At 38.6% G+C, this 27,526-nt stretch overlaps 2 protein-coding genes across 2 annotated transcripts in view; one reads left to right on the top strand and one right to left on the bottom strand.

Moving 5' to 3' along the window:
* Positions 1-27,526, top strand: part of LOC126075492 (olfactory receptor 5V1-like) — a 218,902-nt gene that overhangs the window by 114,042 nt on the left and 77,334 nt on the right. The gene's annotated exons all lie outside the window — the stretch shown is intronic.
* LOC126076980 (olfactory receptor 12D2-like) lies at positions 7,455-8,381 on the bottom strand. Its single transcript, XM_049885795.1, has one exon. The coding sequence runs from the start codon at positions 8,379-8,381 to the stop codon at positions 7,455-7,457; it is 927 nt and encodes a 308-aa protein (XP_049741752.1).

Below are 27,526 nucleotides of genomic sequence, written 5' to 3'. Positions count from 1 at the left end.
CAGTAGAAAAATATGTGGTTTTTTTGGGTTTTGTCTGTTAAAAAAAAAAAAAAGCCTGTTGCTTTGGAGTCTATTCCCACTCATAGCAACCCCATAGGACTGAGCAGAACTGCCCCATAGGATTTCCACGAAGCAGCTAGTGGATTCAAACTGCCGACCTTTTAGTTAGCAACCAAATGCTAAGACAGGGACCAAAGGCCCTGAGATTGGAGGGTGCCTATTTGAAAAAGAGCAAAGAAACTAGTGTGATTAGAGGAGAAGCAAGTAAAAGAGAAATAGACTATACTATCAGGGAGGTGGAAACGCTGGCAGTGCAGTGGTTAAGTGCTACGGCTGCTAACCAAAAGGTCGGCAGTTCGAATCTGCCAGGCGCTTCTTGGAAACTCTACGGGGCAGTTCTACTCTGTCCTATAGGGTTGCTATGAGTTGGAATCAACTCCACGGCAGTGGATTTGGTTTTTTTTTGTATCAGGGAGGTAATAGGGGGTTGGGTGTGGAACCTAGGGACTTATTAAGACAAGGAACAGAGGGGGCCCCAAATCTGCAAACAAAGTAACAAGAAATGGGCCAAGGCACAGAAACAAAGCCATTCCCCAGGACAATGGGGCAGGGTATCTAAAAATAGTCCACAAACTTCCTTAAAGTTGGCTTTCAGAAGCAGCTGGAGAAAACCAGGCCCAGGGACACGTGCAGAACATCCATCTGTGACCCTTGTGTGACTTTCCACCAGAGGAAGTGACGGGCTACAGCCCCAGCGGGGGAATTGAACCTGAGGAGCAAGAGACTGCACAGGCGTGACATCTCATAATAAGTCCTGGTACAAATCCCAGAGGCCTCTGGGACAGGAGCCATCTTGGAAAGCTGCTGTGCACACTTTAGTTAACATATCCCAGCCTCTGCCCATGAGTAAACATGAATCTTTTCCCACCCAAGAACTTTTAAAAACTCAGGCCTGTCTTTTGTTCAGTGAGAGGGGGATATGCATTGTTCTAGGCCCTCTTTGTCTCGGCTTGCAAGAACTTCAATAAAGCTTTGCTTGTGTGGAAAACTATGTGCCTTACCTGCTCATTCTTGACCAGTGTGAGGCAAGACCTTATTCTGGTAACATAACCACTGCACCGCTTGGGTCCCTCTGTCTTAAGATTTGTTTATGAGAAAGGTTCCCTAGAAGATGTTTTCCAAGATCATCCTAGCTATTGTTTTTATACCTTGGGTCTCAGCTGATGTGTCCTTGTGAATCCTTGAAAGTCCAGCTCCAGCTGGGTCATGTTCCTTATGCTCAAGGACAGGGAATAATGGCTCCAATTTCAACCCCTAAATCATCCTAGCAGTCATTCTATCTGCATACAGGGAGATTATTTTGTTTCTAAAAACAAGTAGCTCAAAGCAGGCTAATTACAACTGTAAAAAAAATCAAAACAATAATATTCAACTGTTTAATAATTTAATAAACAATTTCCAAATGGGGAGAGCAGAACTCCTCAGAATTGGCTATCTCACAGAAGCTTAAATATTTTTTTCTTAATGGGTACAGATTTCCATGTTGACCAAGTACTTAATAATATAATTGAGGTATAAAGACAATAGCTAGCTCCTGAAGATTTAGCCCTTCACCCATTTGTAGCTATGAAAAAAAAAAAAAAAAAGTAGCTATGAGACCTCCTGAAATTAAAACTGAGGAAGCTGACAGTCTTTTTCATTAAATCATAAGGTAATGAGTTTATCACTGACCCTTTTCTAGCCAGAAACAAATTTACAATGCTACAGAACAGCTTCTGGTGAAAGAAAAAAGTCATCTTTTTGGCAGTTTGTGTAAGGCTTTTTTTTTTTTTTTGATAAATTTTTGGTTTCCTGAGTGAGGAAATCCCTTAAAATCAAAGTAAGATGTCTGGTACTAATTTTTTTTTTTCTTTCTCACTTGTCACAGAAAGGGATTTGTGTGATTTCTTAGTCACTGTGTCTCCTTATTTCTGTTCATCTATTTCTGGGTGCATTCCATATTGGTCAGCGACCTTTGTGAATTTTCCTTTGTACTCAGAGTAATCTATAAATTCCTGTCCTAAGTTTCTCTCTTTTAACAGAGTTCACACTGACATATGCTGTGAGATAATCAGTCACAATTGGCTCTGCTTTGTTTCTCTGTACTTAGAGTAATTAGATCTTCTTTCTTCCCAGATATAATATTCCTAGTTCTTATAAACACACTGCCTGTTCCTCCACTCTCTATTTTGTTCTGTTGATTTATTTGTTTCTGTGTCAGTAACAAACTGCATTTTAATTAATATGACTTTACTGTAGACATCAATATCTTATTGGTTGAGTCCAACCCTTATTCTTCTTTAATTAAATGCCTGAGGAATTTTGACAGCTCATTTCCCAGGAAATGTCAATGTTAAAGGAAACTTTGCTTGTAGAATAAAGACTAAAGGCCAGTATAAAGCAGCTGGTAAAAACTGAGAGCCTTTGGGTGAAGCCAGAATTCCTGAAGGATATCGTTGTAGCGAAAGGAGTGTTTTAAAGAAAATGTGCAAGTCCTCTGCCCCCTGCCTCACCTCTCCCCGCACTTTAAAGTAACTTTTAACCCTTGACCAAAACTAAAAATTCGTGATACAGTTTTGGGAAAATTATAAGTAGAAAAGCCACAACTAGCCTATAGAATGCAGACAGACAAACTTAACCAGTCCAAGCTGCCTCCTGCTGATTAAGTGATTGACAATCAATTATTTTGGGAAACCTCCTAACATTATGTACTGTATATGAGCTGATCAAAACTGTAATGTGATGAGCTCATTTCTCTGGAGGTGGGTTCCCTGCTCGCAAACATTTTTTTTCTAGTCAATAAAAACTTATATATCTAGTTAATAAAACATTATAGTGACTTATTGATCATATTTTTTCTTCTGATAAGTGTAACAGACAAAAGTCTATGCATAAACAAACAAAAAAAAATTGCAAAGAAGTTCCTCTGTTGTAGCCAAAGCTGTGAGTAAAACAAATAACAAAAGGAACAAAGAAAGTATCTCCTGGGAAGGTGTAACTATAGTCCTACCATTCCTAGTACCTGGAGTTTGAATTTACACCACTTGAGACCTCTAGGAATCCCCAAAGCCAGAATAGTGTAACAATGGACCTTAGGGTGGTTACATCCCTGGACTTACTGGCTGAAGTAAACACTTTTGGAGGTATTCATTCAGGAGTGTCATGAAGAATATTTAACAACCAGAATTGACTTGCCAGCAACTGTTTTTTTTTTTTGGTTATAGTAAAATAATTTAATATGTATCATTTGCTCCTCTAACTGAACTAAAATATATATTATATTACTGCTTCCTAGGTGACATAGTAGAGGCATAAATTGTTCTTCAAATTGTTTTCATAATTAAAAATTTTTTTTATTAAAATTTTTCCAGCTCTTCCCAATGGAGTAACAAATTTATATATTCAGTATCTGAAATTAAAGAAGTCACAATATTTAAGTGAAATGTTTCATGTAATTGACTTAATTCTTATTAATTTCTGTTTATATTAAATTCTTAAAAAAATAATTTGTGCAAGTTTCAGGATTAAATAAATTTAAAGAATCCAGGTAAATCTCTATTCATCCAAAGACAACATCAAAGGAATAAAAAGGTAAACAACAGAGTCAGAGAATATGTTTGTCATCTAGCTTTCCAACTGAGATTTTATAATTAGTCACATATTCTACTAGATTAATTAAAAAGGCAGACAACCCAATAGAAAAACGGGTGAAACACTTAAATAGGCACTTCATGAAAGAATACCCAAATGGCCAATAAATATATTAAAAAGTGCTTAGGGAAATGGAAATTCAGACTACAAATTGGTCCAACTATGTTGTTGTTGTTAGCTGTTGTCATGTGGCAGCTGACTCATGATGACCCCATGCACAATTGAAACTCAGTTTCGGTGCCATCCTTGTGATCAGTGACAGATTGTTTCTGTTGTGATCCTTAAGGTTTTCATTGGATGATTTTCAGAAATAGGTTGCCAGGCTTTTCTTCTTAGCCCATCTTAATCCGGAAGCTCCACTGAAACCTGTTCAGAATTGTATCCAAAGCCCAAGCCTATTGGCATCAAGTCGATTCCGACTAGTAGCAACCCTATAGGACAGAGCAGAGCTACCACATAGGGTTTCCAAGGGGCACCTGGTGTATTTGAACCGCCAATCTTTGGTTAGCAGATGTAGCTTTTAATCACTACATCACCAGGGCTTCCGTTCAGCATCATAGCAACATGTAAACTTTAACTAACAGATGGGCGGTGGGTATCACGAGGTTCATTTGTTGGAACTGGACTTGGTTCTCTGCATGGAAGGCAAGAACTCTACCATTGAACCACCAATGCTTCACCAGAAATGAAGCATAAGACAGTTGACTTGACTCTGACTTATGGCGAACCTTGTGTATCGAAGTAGAACTTAGCTGCACAGGGTTTTCAATGGCTGCCTTTTCAGAAGTAGCTTGCCAGGCCTTTCTTCCAAGTAGACTCTGTGTGGACTTGAACCTCCATCTTTCTATTAACAGTTGAATGCTTAAAGTTTTTGCACAACCCAGGGACTCAAATGCAGTATATTAACTTTTCCGCTGAAGCTGGTTTGGCCTGTGACTGCTTTGACTAATAAAGTATATATATATATAAAAAAAACCAAACCCATTGCCATCAAGTTGATTCTGACTCATAGTGACCCTATAGGACAGAGTAGAACTGCCCCATAAGGTTCCCAAGGAGCGCCTGGTGGATTCAAACTGCCAACCTTTTGGTTAGCAGACATAGCTTTTACCCCCTATGCTACCAGGGTTTCCGATAAAGTATAGTAAAGTAATATTAAGGTCAGTTCTGGGCCTAGTCTTAAGACAACTGGAAGGTTTTGTCTTGGTCTGTTGGTCCCTGAGCCACCATGTAAAAAGTCTACCTTTTGAGGCTTCCCTAGTGAAGAAGCACATGCTAACCACAGGGAGACACTAGAGAGAGGGAAAGAGAGAGGAAGAAAGACTTTGTCAGCTCTCACCTATTCAATACCCAGCTGTTCAAATCATCCAACTTGAGAATCCAGATGTTATTAAATAAAATCAACCCTTTCAGGCTGTGCTTTTTCCAGTTTCTGACCCAGAGAATCATGCAATTTAATGAAAGGATTTAAACCCCTACGTTTTGAGGTAGTAGTTAGTTATGCAGCAGAGACCATCAGAATTCCATCTGGTCCTCTCTAGTTCACAGTCTTCATGCATATTGTGGCATGTTACAAATTCTTACCAACAGAAATGGGAGAGAAATGGTGGCTTACTGCTACTCTGTGACAGTGTATAGTGAAAGGTGCCTTCTTTACATACACTTATTCTGATCAACAAAAATAGAATCGAAGGACCAAAGAAGGTGAAGTTGAGGATACAAAAAAACACACGTGAGAGGTCAGAGCTAAATTGTTTAGATTTGCAAAAATGAGCGCAAAGACTTTGAATAATCAGTTCGCTGGTTCACATTATCTTTTCATAGTGTTGTCTGTCTGCCCCTCTAAACAGATATAAATGCTGGTACCCCACCATCCTTTCAGGGACAGCAGGTGCGTCTAGTTACTTAGAGAGTGAGGAACATAATTTGTCTATTAACTCAAGAAATACCTCAGCAACTAGGACATCATTCTTTTCCTTAGTAGGAGTTTTACACCAAGAAAGGAAAACAAAACAAAATTTGAATGAATTCTTCCTTTTCACCTGTCTTACGTTATAAGAACCTGTGTGGAAAAAAAAAAAAGAGAAGGGCAGTGTAGAAATAGAAAAACAAGACAAAAAAGTTAAAAAAGTGTTGAAACTACTCATTTTCATCCACCAACTGGTAAAGGAAAAGTAACACATGAATGAGATAGTAAAGGATTCTTGAGATGTTTTTCAACCTGACTCCACTTATTTATGAGTCAATCTCTTACCTAGCTGAAAGATGACCTCCAGGAAATGACTCAGTACACAATTCAAAGGGTATCTCAGGCCAATAGTCTCGAGGGTTCTTCTAGAATATAGTGGTCAGTAAGTCTGAACTACTTTAAATATTTTAGTTTTGCTCTACATTTTTCTCCCATTCTCACTGGGACCATCTGTTCTGTTTCTGGTCAGAGTGGTTGGCAGTGGTAATCAGGGACCATCTAGTTCTGTTCTCAGGATAGATGAGGCTGTGGTTTGTGTAGGCTATTAGTCCCGTAGATTAACTTCTTCTTTGAGTCTTTGTTTTCCTTCTTTCTCTTTTGCTCCAGAGTAGTAGAGGCTAATAGTTGTATCTTAGATGGCCACTTGCAAGCTTTTAAGACCACAGACAATACTCACCAAACTAGATGAACCTAAACTTTATAAGCTATACTATGCCAGTTGACTGTGTTGTCCCATGACACTATGGTCCTGAGACTTCAAACCCAGTAAACCAGTCCCACTAGGTGTTTTGTCATGTCTGGGAAGTATCTGTTACTGTGGCGCCTATGTGCTTTGTTATATATATGAATATATATGTAACACACACACACATATATATACATACATATGCCTATAGATACACCTTTATGTGCACATGTATATACACACAGGTATCTTCCTTTACTCATATATGCATACACATCTACCTATGTAACCACACACATATTTTATGGTTATTATTGCAAAATTGTGTAAGTTATAGCATTTAGCAAAAATGTCCCTTACCTTGTGTACCTTGTTCAAGTTGTGCACACTTCACTCACATTCAGTATTGCCTTTCAGCCAGTAGACTTTTAAAACATCTCTGGAGGTGGAGATGCCAGAACTCTTTAGAAGAACCACTGGCTGTTCTATTTCTGTTAATTAGTGATTACAGTTCATTTGTTTTAATTACTGATTTGGCTCTGCTTGGTGAACAAAAAATCATGACATACCCCTAAGAATTCTCCTTAATTCACACGTAAGTTAGCATTTGCTTTAACAATTAAGTAATCATGAACCTAAAAAAAATCTTCAAAATATAAAAGCATAATAAATTTATTGCTCACATTAAAATGGGCTAAACTAAAGGGATCACAGAGATAAACAAACCTAAATATTATCTATTTAACCAATAATAGGGTAACGTAGGCACATTTCTATACCTGATTTCATACAACAGCATGACGGTTACGTGGCTAGTGTCCAACTTGTTTATACTTCGTACCTACCTGCTCAAGCATAACAATTGTGAGGTTGGCACAGGGCTGGGCAGTGTTTCATCCTGTTGTACATCGGGCCTCTATGAATCGGAACCAACTTGATGGCACTTAACAAGAACACCTACTAGACTGAACTTTACCATTTATATTTCTTTTATTCAGTTCTCACTTCCATACATATCCTGAACAATATGAGAAGCAGTATAAATTCAAATCTGAACTTTCTCATTGCCTGCTTATGTATGCCACAGAAGAGTTCCCTAGATCCTTCAAGTCATAGCTTCCTTCTGATCATCCTGATCAAAGCCTTCTTGACTTCCTTGTTCCTCAAAGTATAGATCAGTGGATTGAGTACAGGCGTGACCACAGTGTACATGATAGCAATGACCCAGTCCTGATCCATGGAGCTGCCTGTGGCAGGACGAATATACGTGAAGATAACAGGAGCATAGAGAAGGCTGACTACCATGAAGTGGGAGGCACAGGTGGACAATGCTCTGTGAAGCATGCTGCAAGAATTGGTCTTGAAGATGAGATAGGTGATAATGTAAAAATAGGAGAGAATTGTGAGAAGAAACAAGCCTATGGCAATGGCCCCAGTGACAGTACTGAGCAGCCATTGGTTGAGCTCAATGTTCCCACATGCCAACTCCAGCAATGGTTTAATATCACAGAAGAAGTGACGGATTTGGTTGGAGCCACAGAAGTTCAAGTGAGAGGTCATTATGGAATGTAGCAGGGCATGGAAAAACCCAATGACCCAGGTTGTACTAGCCATCTGGGTACAATGCTGATGATTCATGATGACATTGTAATGAAGTGGTCTGCAGATAGCCACAAAGCGGTCCAAGGCCATCACAGCCAACAACGTGGCCTCTGTGCTGCCCAGGAAGTGAAAGAAATGAAGCTGGCTTATACATCCCACAAAAGAAATTGTTTTGTGTGTAGAGAAGGAGTTTTCTAGCATCTTTGGCAGTGTCACTGTGGAGTAGCAGATATCTAGACATGAGAGGTTTGCCAGGAAGAAATACATAGGTGAGTGAAGCCTTGGATCAGAGATGACAATCATCAGGATAGCTCCATTCCCAGCCACAATGACAAAGTAGATGGTGAGGAAAACCACAAAGAGAACAGACTGCACTTCTTGGATGTCTGTCAGTCCCAGGAGGAGAAATTCAGTGACTGAGGTTTGATTCAACATCACTTAAAAGAAAAGATAAAATAACATGTGGAACACTATTTCTAATGAAAATCAGAAACCTCCCAGCCCAGGATTTTCTCTCCACGACAAAAGGTTTTGAGGGAGAATATAGTTGTTTTGAAGGATCTTGGGTGGTGCAGTTTGTGCTCCACTACTAACAGAAATGTTGCTGGTTTGAACTCACCCAGTGACTCCTTAGAAGAAAGCCTGGCGATCTGCTTCTGTAAAGATTACAGCAAAGAAAATCCTATAGAGCATAGTTCTACTCTGTAACACATATTGTCCCCACCAGTCGAAATCTACTTGATGGCAACTGGTTTTGTTTTTATAATTGTTTTACATGATCCCAATGTCAGAGGTTTTATAGAATGTCAGTCAAGAAAGTGTAAAATGTTAAGTCTGTATGTCTGTTCTTTGACTCGGTCAATGTTCTTTTTCTTTTTTTGATTTGTCATTAATATTTTAATTTCTCTCAGAGATCTACAGCATTTTGTTGGCCTCTTCCTTTCTCTGCCTGTGAACATCTACATTGTGATACCCCTTCCTTTCATCTTCCTAAATCAGCTCTAATAAGGTACAAATTTTAAGTACTCCAGCTCACTGCTCTCTCTAAACCTACTATGAAGCCACCTGGAAGACTTTAGCATAATGAAAGTAAGGAGGAAAGAACTCATTAAGTTCTTTAAAGACCACAAAGTCTTTAAAGAAACAAACAAACAAAAAAAACCCCCAAAACTCTTAAAATAGTAGTAGTAGGTTTTCCTTGTGTTAGAATGTAAATTGGCCTGAAGGTATCCTCTTACTGGTCCCTTTCTGAGCCACATCCATAGGAGGGTAATGAAGCTTTAGCTGATAAAGGAAAGGAGGGCACATTAATCAGATATTATTAGCCTGAGGTTTATTTGAAATTTTTATCATTGATATAGCTGCTGATAAGCTTAGTTTATTCCTATAATATGAGTCTTAATATTTTTTCAAAGTAGAATTCTCAAATTACTTCTTTGACTACAAATGATATAGTGCTTCCATCTTTGAGTTGCTCTGGGACTTTTTTTTCTTTATCATATCCCTGAGTTCCTGGGTAAATAAAGTTCTGCCTCCAACTGGCTCATCTTTTCCTCCCTAAGATCACCAAACACTGACCTCTCCTTGAATTATCTATGACTTCAGTCCCCTTGAAGTTCTGTCTTCTCTTGTGATATATTTCCTTAGGTCATTTTTTTTATCTTGACTGAAATGACATCATTCTTTAGATGTTAAGGAATATTCTGCCTCAAGTGCAATTCACCGTGCTCACTTCTAGTTCCGCTAATCTGACGTTGACAGTCATGTTGCCTTCCATCACCCCAAAAGGCTATCTGCTGCATGTCAGCTCTCTCCAAAGTCGCCAAAAACTTCCAGCTCTTCTCTTTCAAAAAACATGTTTTGTCTTTTTTGCCCTTTCCGTCAAATGAAGTTTCTGTTTTCTACTAAAGGAACACATTAATTTTCATTTCACTCACAGAATTGAAATAATAGTGGTTTTTTTTTTCCAATGACTGTTAAAACATTTGATAAAATTGTAAATAAGTTAATTTTAAGGTGTAATGTTTGACTAAGTTGAAACTGTTTACTGAGAGGAAGCAAACTCGTGAATCTTTGCTTCTTCCATTATTTGAAAAAGTTGCTGTTGATATTAGTTGCTTTTGAGTTGATTCCAATTAATGGCATCCTTATGTGTTCAAGGTGGATCTGCTCCATAGGGTTTTCAGGGCAGTGACCTTTTGGGAACAGAAGCATTGTGCTTAAGGGGAGTTGAAGGTGGGCACTTGCCCCAGGTGCATGTCCAACAGGGCACCAGATGAGGTGTGAAATGGCATCTGAGGTGCCACAAATATGAAATGCACCTGACTGAGGCAGCTGGACAAAATGGGGGAAGGCGTTCTCCTGACATGTCCCACCTATCAAAGCCTATTCATCTTGAAATTGGGAAGGGAACAACTTAAAGATTGTCCCTGGGTGCTTGTCACCCTTGCCAAGCCTCTGTTTGGAAATGAATAAAATGGAGTTTTGGCTCAGAGATGACAATCATCAGGATAGCTCCATTCCCAGCCACATTGACAAAGCAGATTGTGAGGAAAACCACAAAGAAAAAAAGCTGCAGTTCTTGGATGTCTGTCATTCCCAGGAGGAGAAATTCAGTGACTGAAGTTTGATTCAGCATCACTTAAAAGAAAAGACAAAATTATATATGGAACACTATCCCCAAAGAGTATTTTGTTGCCAACAAAAACGACTTGAAAGAGAATATAGTCGTTTTACATGATTCCAATCTCAGAGGTTTTATAAAAATTGGGCTATTAAACTGTTAAATATTAAGTCTACATGTCTATTATGGACTGTGACTTAGCCAATCTTTTTTTGTTTTTGTTTTTTTAAATAGATTCATAAGTAATATCCCTTTTCTCTCAGCGATCCAGAGCATGTTGTCTGCCTTCCATCTTTGCCTTTGAACATCTACATTCTGATAAAACTTTCCTTTCATGTTCCTAAGTCATCTTAATAGGATAATTTTTTAAAGCACCCTACCTTGCTGGTATCTATAAACCTATCAAGAAGCCCATCAGAGCTGCGGGGACCATGGTCTCAGGGAGCATCTAACTCAATTGGCATAACAGTTTTTTTTAAAGAAAATGTTCTACACTCTACTTTGGTGAGTAGCATCTGGGGTGTTAAAAGCCTGTTAGCCATCTAGAATCTAGGATATGCCACTGGTCTCACCCCTTTGAGAGCAAGGAAGAATGAAGAATAAAGAAAACTAAAGACACAAAGGAAAGATTTGTCCAAAGGACTAATGGACCACAGCTACCATGGTCTCTTCCAGACTGAGCCCAGTACAACTAGATGGTGCCAGGTTACTATCACTGGCTGCTCTGACAGGGATAGTAGGGTCCCAGACAGAGCTGGAAAAAAATATAGAACAAAATTCTAACTCGAAAAGAAAAACCAGACTTGCTAGCCTGACACAGTATGGAGAAACCCTGAGAGTATGACCCCAGGCCACTCCTTTAGCTCAGTAATGAGGTTAATCCTGAGGTTCACCCTTCAGCCAAAATGGAGAAAGGCCCATAAAATAAACACACTAAAGGGGCACACCAACCCTGGGGCAAGGGCTAGAAGGCTGGAGGGGACAGAAAGGCTGGTGATAGGGAACTGAAGTTTGAGAAGGGAGGGTGTTGACATGTCCTGGGGTCATTAGTCAATGTCATAAAACAATATGTATACTAATTGTTTAATGAGAAATTAGTTTGTTCCATTAACCTTCATCCCAAGTACAATAAAAAAAGAACATTCATAAAAGTATTACTCTTCATGGCCTGGAACTGGAAATAATCCAAATATCCTTGAAAAATAAGTTAGATTAAAAATTGTGATATATTCACCAAAGGTGTGATCTCATTTCAAGCAGAGCCAGTGGACAGTTCTCCTTTTTTCTTTTAATTATTTTTTATAATTATAGTGGATTCAATCAGGAAAATACTTCTAGCAACATCGTTTATGATAGTAAAATATGAAGACTTCAAAATAAAAAAAAGGAAGCCCTTGAGAAAGATTTAAGACAGGGATGAATTCATTACAACCACAAACTCTTTAAAGAAACAAAAAGCCCTTTAAAATAGTAGTAATTCCTCATTTTAGAATGTAAACAGGACTAGAGGTATCCTCTTACTGATGCCTTTCTGAGGCACATCCATGAAAACATGATGCAGCCTTTGTTGGTTTAGGAAAGGAGGCCACATTAATCAAATATTATTAGCCAGAGGGTTGCTTAAAAATTTAACACTACTGGAGGTGGAGCCAAGATGGCAGAGTACTCAGACACTTCTGGTGGTCCCTTTTAAAACAAAGACCCCCCCAAAAAAAACAAAACAAATTAATTATATATGACAAGGTAGGAGCCCTGAATATCAAAGCAAAATTGAGGAACTGGACAGAGCAGCAGGGGGAGGGAGAGTCAGTTCAGAAGCAGCGAGGAGTTGCTGGACCTGACCCGGCTGGAACTGGTACCTACAGGTTAGATCCCCTGGCTCAAGCATGGTAAGGCAGGCAGTAGAGTTTGGGACCTGTTTCCCACAGTGGGAGAGAGCGGGCAGTGGTGGAGAGTCTACTGACGCCTCCAGAATCAGCAAAAAGTGGTGCTCTTGGTAAAAGATAAGTACTTGAATCTAATCTATTACACGGGGTGAAAAACATCCCTTTGGAAAGAACTGTCTGGCCTCTCCCCCCTCTGCAGCACTTTCCCTGGGCCAGAGACAGGACCTCTGGCACATCCTGAGCCATTCTCCCAGCCTTTGAGAAAGAACAAATTAACAAACGGGGGAAAAAATAATCAGCCTGCTTCCTTAAGTTGAGAACTCAGGGCAGAAGTGGCTCCTTTGCCTGGGCAGAAGCACAAGCAGTCCGTGGACTTCGAATGCCTTTCACCCCTGCAGAGATCTGCATAGGCCCATTTCAACAGTGTAGTCCCTCATTATTACAGTACAACAGGGTCTATAACTGAAGTCTGACCTCATCTGTTTCATCTGTGTGGTGGAGAAGGAGGTTCATGACATTTGACACTTCTCTGCCTATTAAGCAGGGTCTTCACCTACCCAAATCAGGGGCCTGAGGACTGGTGGCTCCACCCACGCCACTCAGCCACCCATGAAAAGGGTCCAAGGATAACTGGTGCCTCCCAGTCCTTACAGCCAAAAGGACCGTGTGCCCATAGTCTGGCTGCAAAACCTACCCACCTATGCACTCCAGGGTATGCGGACACGCTTTCCTTACAGATATTCAGGGGTGGTTGTCAGCCCCCTGCCTTGCTCAGAGCGTGATCCCCTGCTATAGCCAGATACCTGAGAATACACCAATCACTCCTGCTCATCTAAGACTGTATGTGAGAGCCTGCACTACACACTTGGTGACTGACTACCTGGACATCACAGCTGAATCCATACAAGAAAAGTAAACAGACTCCCAGGCTCATATATTCGGTAACAGCTCTAGCCACCTGGTGAGAGGATGTTAGAGCTTCAAAGGAGACAATAACCAAACTAGCTCACTTGAGTAGCCTATTTGGGCATATCAAAACAGAACAAAGCAAGAAGCTAGGACACAGTAAGCAAACATAAAATAAATTAATACAATAACCTATGGAAGCTCTGAGACAACGGTTAATATCAAATCACATAAAGAAGCAGATCATGATGGTTTCAGCAAGCTCCCCCCAAAAAAAAGAATCAAGAAATTTTCCAGATGAAGTGAACTTCCTGGATTACCAGAGGTAGAATACAAAAGATTAATATACACAACTGTTCAAGAGATCAGGAAGAAAATCAGGCAAAATGCAGAAGAAGCCAAAGAACACACAGAAAAAGCAATAGAGTAACTTAAGAAGGTTATTTAAGAGTATAATGACAAATTTAATAGACTGCAAGAACCCACAGAGAGACAGCAAACAGAAATTCAGAAAATTAACAATAAATTTTCAGAATTAGACAACTCAATAGAAAATCAGAGGAGCAGAATTGACGAAATGGAAGGCGGAATTAGAGAGATGGAAGATAAAGCACTTGGCAACAACATATTTGAGCAAAATCAGATAAAAGAATAAAAAAAAAATGAGACACTAAGAATAACGTGGGGCTCTACCAAGAGAAATAACCTTCGACTGACTGGAGTACGAAAGCAGGGAGGGTTAACAGAAAATACAGAAAGAATTGTTGAAGATTTGTTGGAAGAAAAGTTCCCTAGTATTGTGAAACATGAGACGATATCTATCCAAAACAATTATTGAACGCCATACAAGGTAGATCCCAAAAGAAAGTCACCAAGACATATTACAATCAAGCTTGCTAAAACCAAAGATAAAGAGAGAATTTTAAGAGCTGCTAGGGATAAACAAAGAGTCACCTACAAAGGAGAGTCAATAAGAATAAGCTCGGACTACTCAGCAGAAACCATACAGGCAAGAAGGCAATAGGATGACATATATAAAGCTTTGAATGAAAAAAAAAAAAAAAAAAAAAACCATCCAAGAATTATATATCCAACAAAACTGTCCTTCAAATATGAAGGCAATATTAGGCCATTTCCAGATAAACAGAAGTTTAGAGAATTTGCTAAAAAGAAATGAAAACTACAAGAAATACTAAAAGGAATCCTCTGGTAAGAAAATCAATAACATCAGATAAAAAACCAAGATTAGAACACAGGACAGAGCAACCAGATATCAACCCAGATGGGGAAATCACAAAAAGAAATCAAGATAAAAAACTCTCAAAACAGGGAAAAAGAGATGTCATTATGTAAAAGACGGCAATATTAAATCAAAAAAGAGTGACTAAAAGACGTAGTCATGGATCTTTCATATGGAGAGGAAGTCAAGGCAATACAAAGAAATAAAAGTTTGGTTTAAACAGAGAAAATGAGGGTAAATACTCAGGTAAGCATAAAGGAAACTAAGAATCCTACATATCAAAATAAAAAATAAGAAAAACATAAAGATTCAGCAAATACTAAATCAACAACAATGAATAAGAAGAAAAGACAATACATAAAGAAAACTACACAGCACAAGAAATTAAGTGGAAAAAAGAAACTCTCAACAACACACGAAAAGACATCAAAATGACAGCACAAAACTCATACCTATCCATAATTAGGCTGAATATAAATTGACCAAATGCACCAATAAGGAGACAGAGAGTGGGAGAATGGGTAAAGAAACACTATCTATATTCTGCCTACAAGAGACACACCTTAGACTTAAAGACACAAACAAACTAAAACACAAAGGATGGAAAAAAAAATATATCAAGCAAAAAGCAATCAAAAAAAGAGCAGGAGTGGCAAATTGATTTCTGACAAAATAGACTTTAAAGTATAATCCACGACAAAGGATAAAGAAGGACACTATATAATGATTAAAGGGTCAATATACCAGGAAGATATAACCATAATAAATGTTTACATGCCCAATGACAGGGCTTCAAAATACATAAAACAAACTCTAACAGCACTGAAAAGAGAGATAGACAGCTCCACAATAGTAGTAGGAGGCTTCAACACAGCACTTTTTGTGAAGGACAAAACATCCAGAAAGAAGCTCAATAAAAACAGGGAAGATCTAATTGCCACAATCAACCAACTTGACCTAATTAACATATACAGAACAGTCCACCCAACTGGAACCATTTCCAATACACATGGAATATTCTCCAGAAAGACCACATATTAGGTCACAAAGCAAACCTTCACAGAATCCAAATGTCAAAATATTACAAAGCATCGTCTCTGACCATAAAACCATAAAAGTAGAAATCAATAACAGAAAAACAGGGAAAAGAAATCAAACATATGGAAACTATGCAACACCTTGCTCAAAAATTACCGGGTTATAGAAGAAATTAGGGACAGAATAAAGAAATTCATAGAATCCTGTGAAAATGAAAACACTTCCTACTAGAACGTTTGAGACACAGCTAAAGCAGTACTCAGAGGTCAACTTATAGCAATAAAGGCACATATCCAAAAGGAAGAATGGGCCAAAATGAAAGAATTATCCCTACAACTTGAAAAAGTAGAAAGACAGAGCAACAGCAACGAAAAACCATTGGGCACCAGAAGAAAGCAAATAATAAAAATTAAAGAAACAGAAAAGCAAGTGAAAGAGTTAACAAGACCAAACGCTGGCTCTTTGAAAGGATCAACAAAATGGATAAACCATTGGCCAAAATGACAAAAGAAAAACAGGAGAGGAAGCAAATAACCCAAATAAGAAATGAGCTGGGTGATATCACAACAGACCCAACTGAAATTAAAAGAATCATAACAGAATACTATGAAAAATTATACTCTAACAAATTGCAAAACCTAGAGGAAATGGACAAATTATTAGAAACACACTATGTAACTAACCTAACACAAACAGAAGTAGAACAACTAAATAAACACATAACAAAAGAAGGGATTGAAAAAGTAATTAAAAAATTCCCAACAGCAAAAAAAAAAAAAAAAAAAAGGACTGGCCCTGATGGCTTCACTGAAGAATTCTACCAAACTTTCAGAGATGAGTTAACACCACTACTATCAAAGGTATTTCAGAGCACAGAAAAGAATGGAATACTCCCAAACTCATTCTATGAAGCCAGCTTATCCCTGATACCAACCAGATAAAAAAAAAAAAATTTTTTTTAACCAGATAAAGACACAATAAAATAAGGAAAATTACAGACTTATATCCTTCATGAATTTTAGACACAAAAATCCTCAACAAAATCTAGCCAATTCAACAACAAAATATCAAAAAAATAATTCAACATGACCAAGTGGGATTCATACCAGGTATGCAGGGATGGTTCAACATTGGAAAAACAATTAATGGATTCCATCATATAAATAAAACAAAAGACAAGAATCACATGATTTTATCAATTGATGCAGAAAAGGCATTTGACAAAGTTCAGCACCCATTCATGATAAAAACTCTCAGCAAAATAAGAATAGAAGGAAAATTTCTCAACTTAATAAAGTGCATTTATACAAAGCCAGTAGCCAACATCATCCTAAATGGAGACACCCTTAAAAACTGGAACCAGACAAGGATGTCCTTTATCACCACTCTTATTCAACATTGTGCTGGAGGTCCTAGCCAGAGCAATGAGTCAAGATAAAGAAATAAAGGGCACCCAGATTGGAAGGAAGAACTAAATGTATCTCTATTTGCAGGTGACATGATTTGATACACAGAAAACCCTAAGGAATCCTCAAGAAAACTACTGAAAGTAATAGAAGAGTTCAGCAGAGTATCAGGATACAAGTTAAACATATAAAAATCAGTTGGATTCCTCTACACCAACAAAAAGAATGTTGAAGAGGAAATGACCAAATCAATACCATTTTCAATAGGCCCCAAGAAGATAAAATACTTAGGAATAAATCTAACCAGAGGCATAAAAGACCTACACAAAGAAAACTACAAGACACTACTGTAAGAAACCAAAAGAGACCAACATAAGAGGAAAAACATACCTTGCTTGTGAATAGGAAGATTTGACGTTGTAAAAATGTCTATTCTACCCAAAGCGAACTACAGATACAATGCAATCCCAATCCAAATTCCAATGACATTTTTTACTGAGATGGAGAAACAAATCACCAACTTCACGTGGAAGGGGAAGAGGACCCGGATAAGTAAAGCATTCCTGAAAAAGAACAAAGTGGGGGACCTCACATTACCTGATTTTAGAAGCTATTATACTGCCACAGTAGTCAAAATAGCTGGTACTGGTACGACAAAAGACAAGTAGACTAATGGAACAGAATTGAGAATCCAGACATAAACCCATCCATATAGGAGCAGCTGATATTTGATGAAGGTCCGAAGTCTGTTAAATGAGGAAAAACAGTCTCTGTAACAAATGGTGCTGGTATAACTGGATATTCATTTGCAAAAAAATGAAAAAAGATCCACACCTCACACCATGCACAAAATCTCACTCACAATGGATCAAAAATGTAAATATAAAATCTAAAATGAAAAAGATCATGGAAGAAAAATTAGGACAATGCTAGGACTAGGAGCCCCAATACATGACACAAACAGTACACAAAACATTACTAACAATGCACAAACAGCCGAAGAGAAACTGGATAACTGGGAGTTCCTAAAAATCAAACATTTATGCTCATCCAAAGGCTTCACCAAAAAAAACCACCTACAGCCAGGGAAAAAGTGTTTGGCTGTTGCAAATCTGATCAGCGTCTGATCTGTAAAATCTACAAGATACTGCAAAACTCAACAACAAAATGACAGATAACCCAATTAAAAAGTGAGCAAAGGGTATGAAAAGGCATTTCACTAAAGAAGACATTCAGGTGACTAGCAGATACATGAGGAATTGCTCAAGACCATTAGCTGCCAGAGAAATGTAAATCAAAACTACAGTGTGATGCCATCTCACATCAACAAGGCTGGCATTAATCCAAAAAAAACACAAAATAATAAATGTGGAAAGGCTGAGGAGAGACTGGAACACTTATACACTGCAGGTGGTGATGTAAAATTGTACCATCCCTTTGGAAATTGATTTGGTGTTTCCTTAAAAAACTAGAAGTAGAACTACCATGTGATCTAGCAATCCCAATCCTTGTAATATATCCTAGAGAAATAAGATCCCTCACACAAACAGATATGCACACCCATGTTCATTGCAGCACTGTCTACCATAGCAAAAAGATGGGAGCAACCAAGGTGCCCATCAATGGATGAATGGATAAATAAATTATGGTATATTCACATAATACTACACAACAGTTAAGAACAATGACGAATCTGTGAAATACAACATGGAGGACTCTGGAAGGCATTATGCCAAAAGAAATTAGTTGTTGCAAAAGGACAAATATTGTATGAGACCAGTATTATAAGATCTCAAGGAAATGTTTAAACGCAGAAGAAAATATCCTTTGATTGTTATGAGCATGGGAAGGGAGGCAGAGGGGTAGTCACTAATTAGATATTAGAAAAGAACTATTTTGAGTGACGGGAAAGAAAACACTCAGTACAGGAAAGGTCAGCACAACTGGACTAAACCAAAACCTAAGAAGTTTCCTGATTACAACTGAACACTTCTTAAGGCCACAGTAGCAGGGCTGGATGTCTTAGGACCATGGTTTCAGGGGACATCTAAGTCAATTGGCATAACAAAATGTATTAAGAAAACATTCTGCATCCTGCTTTGGTGAGTGGTGTCTGGGGTCTTAAGCATTATCAAGGGGACATTTAAGATGCACCAATGGGTCTCAACCCACCTAGAGCAAAGGAGAATGAAGAACACCAAAGAAAGAAGACAAATATGAGCCCAAGAGACAGAAAGAGCCACATAAACCAGAGACTCCATCAGCCTGGGGTCAGAAAAACTACATGGTGTCACCTACCACCAATGCCTGACTGCCCTGACAGGGAACGCAACAGAGAATCCCAACTGGAGCAGGAGGACAATGGGATGCAGACCTTAAATTCTTGTAAAAAGACCGGACTTAATGTTTTGACTGAATCTGGAGGGACTGCAGAGGTCATGGCCCCGGAGACCTTCTTTAGACCAAAACTAGAACCATTCCCGAAGCCAACTCTTCAGATAAAGATTAGACTGGACTATATGACAGAAAATGATGCTTTTGAGTATTGTGCTTCTTGGGTCAAGTAGACACTTGAGACTATGTGGGCAGCTCCCATCTGGAGGTGAGATGAGAATGCAGAGGGGGACAGGAGCTGGTTGATTGGACATGGGGAATACAGTGTTGAGAGGAGGAGTGTGCTGTCACATTATGGGGAGAGCAGTTAAGGTCACATAGGAATGCATAGGAATGTGTGTAAGTTTTGTACCAGAGACTGACTTGAATAGTAAACTTTAACTTAAAGCAGAATAAAAAAAAAAAGATTACTGCCAAGAAAACCCTATGCAGCAGTAAAAAAAAATTATTACTGCTACATCTTCTGATAGAGGAGCCCTGGTGGCACAGTGGTTAAGCACTCAGCTGCTAACCGAAAGGTTGGCGGTTCCAACTACCAGCTACTGCGTGGGACAAAGATGTGACAGTGTGCTTCAGTAAAGATTCACAGCCTTGAAAATCCTATGAGGCAGGTCTACTGTGTCCTATAGAGTCCCTATCATTTGGAATTGACTCAAAGGCAACCGGTTTTAAGTCTGCTGATGGTGGCCTAGTGGTTAAGAGCTGGTCTGCTAACCAAAAGGTGACAGTAGGACTCCATCAGCTGCTCCTTGGAAACCCTAGTGGGCAGTTCTACTCTGTCCTTACACATTGGCTATGAGTGGGAATCCATTCAGCTGCAAGGGCTTTTTAGTGTGTGTGTGTGTGTATCTGCTGAGAAGCTTAGGTCATTCCTATGACATGAGCCTTAATATTTTCACAAAATAGGACTGCCATATTACTTCTCTGATGACAAATGGTATAGTGCTTCCATTTTCTCCTTGGTTTGGGATCTTTTTCTTTTACCACATTTTGAATCCCTGGGCAAGTAATGTTCTTCCTCTAATTGGCTTAAGAGTTTCTCCCTTACATCACCGAATACTGACTTTTCCCTTAAGTATCTATGGCTTCAGCCCCCTTGAAATCTTGTGCTCTTTTTCCTTAAATCTTATTTTTATTTTGCCTGAAATAACATCACTCTTCAGGTATCATGGGGCCCTGGTGGTACAATGGTTAAGGGTTTGGTTGCTAATCAAAAGGTCGTCAGTTGGAATCCACTAGCCACTCCTTGAAAGCCCTATGGGGCAGTTCTACTCTGTCCTATCGGGTCACTATGAGTCTGAATGGACTCGACAGCAATGGGTTTGGTTTTGGTTTTCTTCAGTTATCAAGAAATATTTCACCTCAAGTGAAATTCACCTTCTTCACCTGTAGTTCCATTAATCTGACACTGGCAGTCATGTTGCCTTCTATCACCCTGGAAGGCAGTCTGCTGCATATCAGCTCTCTCTAAAGTCCTTAGAAATTTCTAGGGCTTCTCATTCGAAAAATAAATTTTCTATTTTTGCCCTTTCTGTCAAATAAGATTGCTGTTTTCTACTAAAGGAATGCACTAATTTTCATTTCTCTTGCAGATTTGAAACAACAGTGTTTTCTTCAGTGAATGCTAAAACTCTTGAGGAATTGTAAATAAGTTCTTTATAATAAGGTTTTATATTTGACTAAATTCAGACTATTTACTGAGAGAGAAAAAAGCTTTCCAATATTCTTTCCTCCATTATTTGAAAAGTACCTGACATTATCTCTTTTAGGTACACTGACAAAGCAGATATACTTTTGTGAAATAGCTTCCTTTTTGTTCCTTTAATTTCCCAATGTAGTGAATTAGCTCTTGCTGATTGAGAGGAAGGAAGTGAGGAAGGGATGGAACTTTATAGGGATGGGAGGCATTGAGAGAAGAATAAGTGTAAGAAAATCTGAAGAGATGCGGACGTTGAGAAGTTTCCTGTAAAAGGGGAGTCAGTCAAGGTTGAGAAACCACTGACAGAAGAAAATGAGGTGGTTAGAGTGAAAAAGTGTACGAACTAAGGAAGACTTCTTGAGAGCCCCTGGTGTTCTAGGCTCTCTACAAAACCCCAAAACCAAACCCGTTGCCATTGAGTTGATTCCATAGCGATCCTACAGGACAGAGTAGAACTGGCTCATAGGGTTGCAAGGAACAGCTGGTGGATTCGAAATGCCAACCTTTTGTAGTTAGCAGCTGAGCACTTAACCACTGTGCCACCAGGGCTCCAAGGTTCTCTATACTTGTTAACAATTTTGGGAAATTATCTTATCTCTGGTACGCTTCCATGAAAGGCTGACTTCAAATCATTCAGAATAGCTTTTTGGATAGCCATGTATATTTTGTATATCTACATTTTTTTTTCTTTCTAAAATACAAGTGCATTTGAAAAATTCCCGTTTAAAACACAAATGACATGTCAGATATCACTTTTGATTCTAAAACCTACAAAACAGATTGTATCAAAAATCCATTTGCAGGGAAAACTTTTTCTAACTCTTATAGACTATTAGAAATCAGATTCCTCTGTACTAAAGAATTTCTTTCACTGCCATTTTGATATTTAGGGATTTTAACTTGCTTTGGAGGATGTCTAGAGAATCAGGCATGTTGAACTGAGAAGGGAAATAGCAACAAAAATGTGGAAAGTAAAGTGCATTCACAGCCCACAACTACAATGAGGAGTCTCTTAGAAAATAGGATATCTGCTTTGGGCATTTATCTTTAATACTAGCAAACAGGCAGACCACTTGCTAATAGACAATATGAGCAACTTCCCAGCCTATCTCCTGTTTCATCTTCTTACCTGATAGTGTTCAGATTCACAGAAAACTTTTCAGTTTTAGACTCCCGGTGAGTATAAATAGAAAAATATTTGAAAAGAGAATTAATGTTGGGATTGCAGCATAAACTCTTCATCATGAAACTCCTCTTTTTTCCTTTCTGAAATTCTGCTTGCTGTTTTATGAGCCACAGATCTCTAGACGTAAAAATCCTGAGGGAGAGTGCCCCCTGGGTGCTGAGAAGAATTGTTATAAGAAAAAACAGGATACTTTTCCACATCTGCAATATGAGGGAGTAGCCTTGGGGAATTCCTATCTTGAGTTTCATTTTTTCTTTTTTTAATTCTTCCTATTGTCTTGCCTCACTACATTAGTTCCTTAATTTCAGAATCATGGACAACAATGCAAGTCTCAATTGCCAAATATGTTTTCTTAGTCAAAGTTCCTAGGACAGAGGTATGGATTCACTTTCTTGTCTTAGAGTTCCCTTGGAAAATGCTCTTGAGTTTAAAGTGTAAGGAGAATTGGCCGTGAGAGTGGGAACTTTTATATCCCTTTTATCACAACAAGAAGATGATTATCTTTAATATTCTATTTGTTTATTATTGTGATTCTGGAGAAACCCAAAGAAAGAGGAATGAAGAGAACTGTTGTTGTTGTTGTTAGGTGCCATTGAGTTGATTCCAACCCACAGCAACCCCACATACAACAGAATGAAACACCGCCCGGTCCTGCACCACACCCACAATCGTTGTTATGGTCGAGCCCATTGTTGCAGCCACTTTGTCAATCCATCTCCTTGAGGGTCTTCTTTTTTGCTGATACTGTACTTTACCAAGCATGATGTCCTCGAGGGGCTGATCCCTCCTGATAACATGTTTAAAATATGTGTCTTAGTTATTTAGTGCTGCTATAACAGAAATACCACAAGTGGATGGCTTTAAAAAGAGAAGTTTGTTTTCTCACAGTAAAAGTAGGCTAAAAGTCCAAATTCAGGGTATCAGTACCAGGGGCAGAGTTCTTCTCTCTTTTGCCCTTCTCATCAATCTTCCCCCAAACTAGGAGCATTTCTGCACAGGGACCTGAGGTCCAAAGGACGTGCTCTGCTCCTGGCAATGCTTTCTTGATGGCGCAAGGTCCCCCGTCTCTCTGCTCGCTTCTCTCTTTTATACCTCGAGAGATTGCCTCAAGACACAACCTAATCTTGTAGTTTGAGTCCTTCCTCACTAACACAACTGCCGCCCATCCTCCCTCGTTAACATCATAGACGCAGGGTTTACAAAATAAAGAATCACACAATACTGGGAATCCTGGCCCAGCCAAATTGATACACACATGTTTTGCAGGACATAATTCAATCCATAACAGTATGTAAGATGTAGTCTTGCCATCCATGATTCTAAGGAGCATTCTGCTTGTACTTCTTCCAAGACAGATTTGTTCGTTCTTTGGTATAGGGCAGTCTGTGACTATACATTCAATGTTCTTTGCCAAGGCCACAATTGAAAGGAATCAATTCTACAGTCTTCCTTATTCATTGCGCAGCTTTCGCAAGCATATGATGTAATTGAAAATACCATGGCTAGGGTCAGGCGGACCTTAGTTTTCAAGGTGACATTTTCACTTTTCAACACTTTAAAGAGGTCTTTTGAAGCAGATTTGTCCAATGCAATGCGTCTTGTGATTTCTTGACTGCTGCTTCTATGTTCTATGGGTGTTGTTTGTGGATCCAAGTAAAATGAAATCCTTGACATCACCAATATTTTCTCCATTTATCATGATGTTCCTTATTGGTCCAGTTGTGAGGATTTTTGTTTTCTTCATGTTGAGGTGCAATTCATACTGAAGTCTATGGTCCTTGATCTAAATCAGTAAACCCTTCAAGTCCTCTTCATTTTCAGCAAGCAAGGTTTTGTCATCTGCATAACACAGGTTGTTAATGAGTCTTCCTCCAATCCTGATGACATTCTTCTTCATACAGTCCAGCTTCCTGAATTACTTGCTCAGATTGAATAGGTATGGTGAAAGGATACAACCCTGACACACACCTCTCCTGACTTTAAACCACGCAGTAACCCCTTGTTCTGTCTGAACAGCTGCCTCTTGATCTATGTACAGGTTCCTCATGAGCACAATTCAGGGTCCTGGAATTCCCATTGTTCACAATGTTATCGATAATTTGTTATGATCCACACAGTCGAATGCCTTAGCAGAGTCAATAAAACACAGGTAAACATCTTTCTTGTATTCTTTGCTTTCAGCCAAGATTCATCTGACATCAGCAATGATATCCCTGGTTCCACGTCCTCTTCTGAATCCGACCTGAATTTCTGGCAGTTTCCTGTCGATAAACTGCTGCAGCTGCTTTTGAACGATTTTCAGAAATATTTTACTTGATATTAATGACACTGTTCAATAATTTCTGCATTCAGGTGGATCACCTTTCTTGGGAAGAGGTATAAATATGGATCTCTTCCAGTCAGTTGGCCAGGAAGCAGTGTGCCATATTTCTTGGCATAGACGAGTGAGCACCTCCAGCGCAGCATCTGTTTGTTGAAACATCTCAGTTGATATTCTGTCAATTCCTGAAGACTTGTTTTATGCCAGTGCCTTCAGTGGAGCTTGGACTTCTTCCTTCAGTACCATCGGTTCCTGATCATATGCTACCTCTTGAAATGGTTGAATGTCAACTAATCCTTTTTGGTAAAATGACTCTGTGTATTCATTCCATCTTCTTTTGATGCTTCCTGCATCGTTTAATATTTTCCCCATAAAATCCTTCACTATTGCAACTCGGGGCTTGAATTTTTTCTTTAGTTCCTTTGGCTTGAAAAATGCCTAGCATGTTCTTCCCTTTTGGATTTTTTATCTCCAGCTCTTTGCACATGTCATTATAATACTTTAATTTGTCTTCTTGAGCCACCTTTTGAAATTGTTCAGTTCTTTTACTCTATCATTTTTTCCTTTTGTTTTAGCTACTCTACAATTAAGAGCAAGTTTCAGAGTCTCTTCTGATATCCATTTTGGTCTTTTCTTTCTTTCCTGGCTTTTTAATGACCTCTTGCTTTCTTCATGTATGATGTCCTTCCTCAACTCATCTGGTCTTCGGTCATTAGCATTGAACGTGTAAAATCTATTCTTGAGATGGTCCCTAAATTCAGGTGGGATATACTCAAGGTCATACTTTGGCTCTTGAGGACTTATTCTAATTTTCTTTAGTTTCAGCTTGAACTTGTGTATGAGCAATTGATGGTCTATTCCGCAGTTGGCCTCTGGCCTTGTTCTGACCGATGATATTGAAAGATATCTCTTTCCACAGATGTAGTCGATTTGATCCTGTGTATTCCATCTGGTGAGGTCTATGTGTATAGTTGCCGTTTACTTTGGTGAAAAATGGTATTTGCAATGAAGAAGTCATTGCTCTTGCAAAATTCTATCATGCAAACTCTGGCATCCTTTCTATCACCAAGGCCATGTTTTCCAACTACCGATCCTTCTTCTTTGTTCCCAAGTTTTGTATTCCAATCACCGGTAATTATCGATGCATTCTGATTGCGTGTTTAATCAATTTCAGACTGCAGAAGTTGGTAAAAATCTTCAATTTCTTCCTCTTTGGCCTTAGTGCTTGGTGTGTAAATTTAACTAATAGTCATATTAACTGGTCTTCCTTGTAGAAAAAAAAAAATTTTTTTTTTTTTTTTTTTAGGAGTGTGGATAATATCCTATTACTGACAACATTATACTTCAGGATAGGTCTTGATATGTTCTTTTTGATAATGAATGCAATGCCATTCCTCTTCAAGTTGTCATTTCCAGCATAGTAGACCATACGATTGCCCAATTCAAAATGGCCAATACCAGTCCATTTCAGCTCGCTAATGCCTAGGATATCAATAATTATGTGTTGCATTTCATTTTTGATGATTTCCAATTTTCCTAGAATCATACTTTACACATCCCCAGTTCCAATTATTAATGGATGTTGGCAGGTGTTTCTTCTCATTTTGAGTCATGCCACATCAGCAAAAGAAGGTCTCAAAGGCTTAACTCCATCTGTGCCATAGAGGACACAGCTCTTCCCCAGTCATCTTTTGAGTGCCTTCCAAGCTGAGGGGCTCACCTTCCAGTGCTATATCAGGCAATGTTTCAATGCTATTCATAAGATTTTTGCTGGTTAATTCACTGGGTCCTTCCTAGTTTGTCTTAATCTGGAGGCTCAGCTGAAACCTGTCCACCATCGGTGAACCTGCTGTGTTAACTGAATACTCATGGCATAGCTTCCAGCATCGGAGCAGCACGAAAGCCCCCACAGTTTGACAAACTGCCAGACACGTGGGGGTGAAGAGAAGTAGTGTGGTCTTTTGTTCTATCTAAATCTGACTCTTCACTTTTGGTAATAGCACTAAATTATTTCCTTTAATTTTGGGATTCAAAGCTCACATTTCTCTCTGTTCGGGAGAAGAACGCTGGTGTATCCAATGAGTATCTTCACCTCTTGATGTGTCCTTAAGTAATAAAAACATGACCCATTTCTCCATGAGGTGTCTCTGTGTGATCTACATGAATGCAAGCTTTCTGAAAACAATGCAACATTCTTTGCCCATCTTTCTGTTGAATTTCCATTCTTGTTGCTTTACAGAATTTCATTATATATCTGTTTATCACATTAATAATTCCTTGCTATTTTATGCCAAAAATATAATCAGAAATATAAATAACATTTATTGTGAGCTCAGGAAAGTACTAAAATCATTGCAATTTTATCATGAGAGTCAGAGAAGTTAAGTAAATTTCCAAGTTTATTGTGATAAACTGTGAAACTAAGATTCAAACTGATCCTGTTTGGATCTAGAAACAACTATCACATTGGTCTTCATTTGCTCAAAATGTCAGCCACCTCAATTTTACCTACAGTTTCCTTCCTTGACTATAAATTCACTATTTTGATGAAGCCATGAACAGCAATTTTCCTCTTTATGTTTTTGTCTTGTTTATGAAATTGTTTTCTTCAAGTCATAATGATATTGTTTAAATATTTTTGTATTAGAAAGACCGGTTTCATAGGAATGCAACACATGCAGTCACATGGGGCCCCATGTTCAGAAAATCACTATGCTTAGTTTAATGCTTTGCCTTGAAATTTTTAATAATTTTTGAACAACAGACCGTGCATTTTTACTTTGCTTCACAAATTGAGTAGCTGTTCTTGTTTATTAGATTTAGAGTTTTATATTTGGTATTTAGTTTCACGTGTACATAAAATGTGAGTAGTCAGAAATGGC

The sequence above is a fragment of the Elephas maximus genome, chromosome 1 (genome assembly GCF_024166365.1).
Source record: "Elephas maximus indicus isolate mEleMax1 chromosome 1, mEleMax1 primary haplotype, whole genome shotgun sequence".
Lineage (NCBI taxonomy): Eukaryota > Metazoa > Chordata > Mammalia > Proboscidea > Elephantidae > Elephas > Elephas maximus.
Note: the sequence above shows the minus strand (reverse complement) of the source record. Positions and strands in the feature narration are given on the sequence as shown.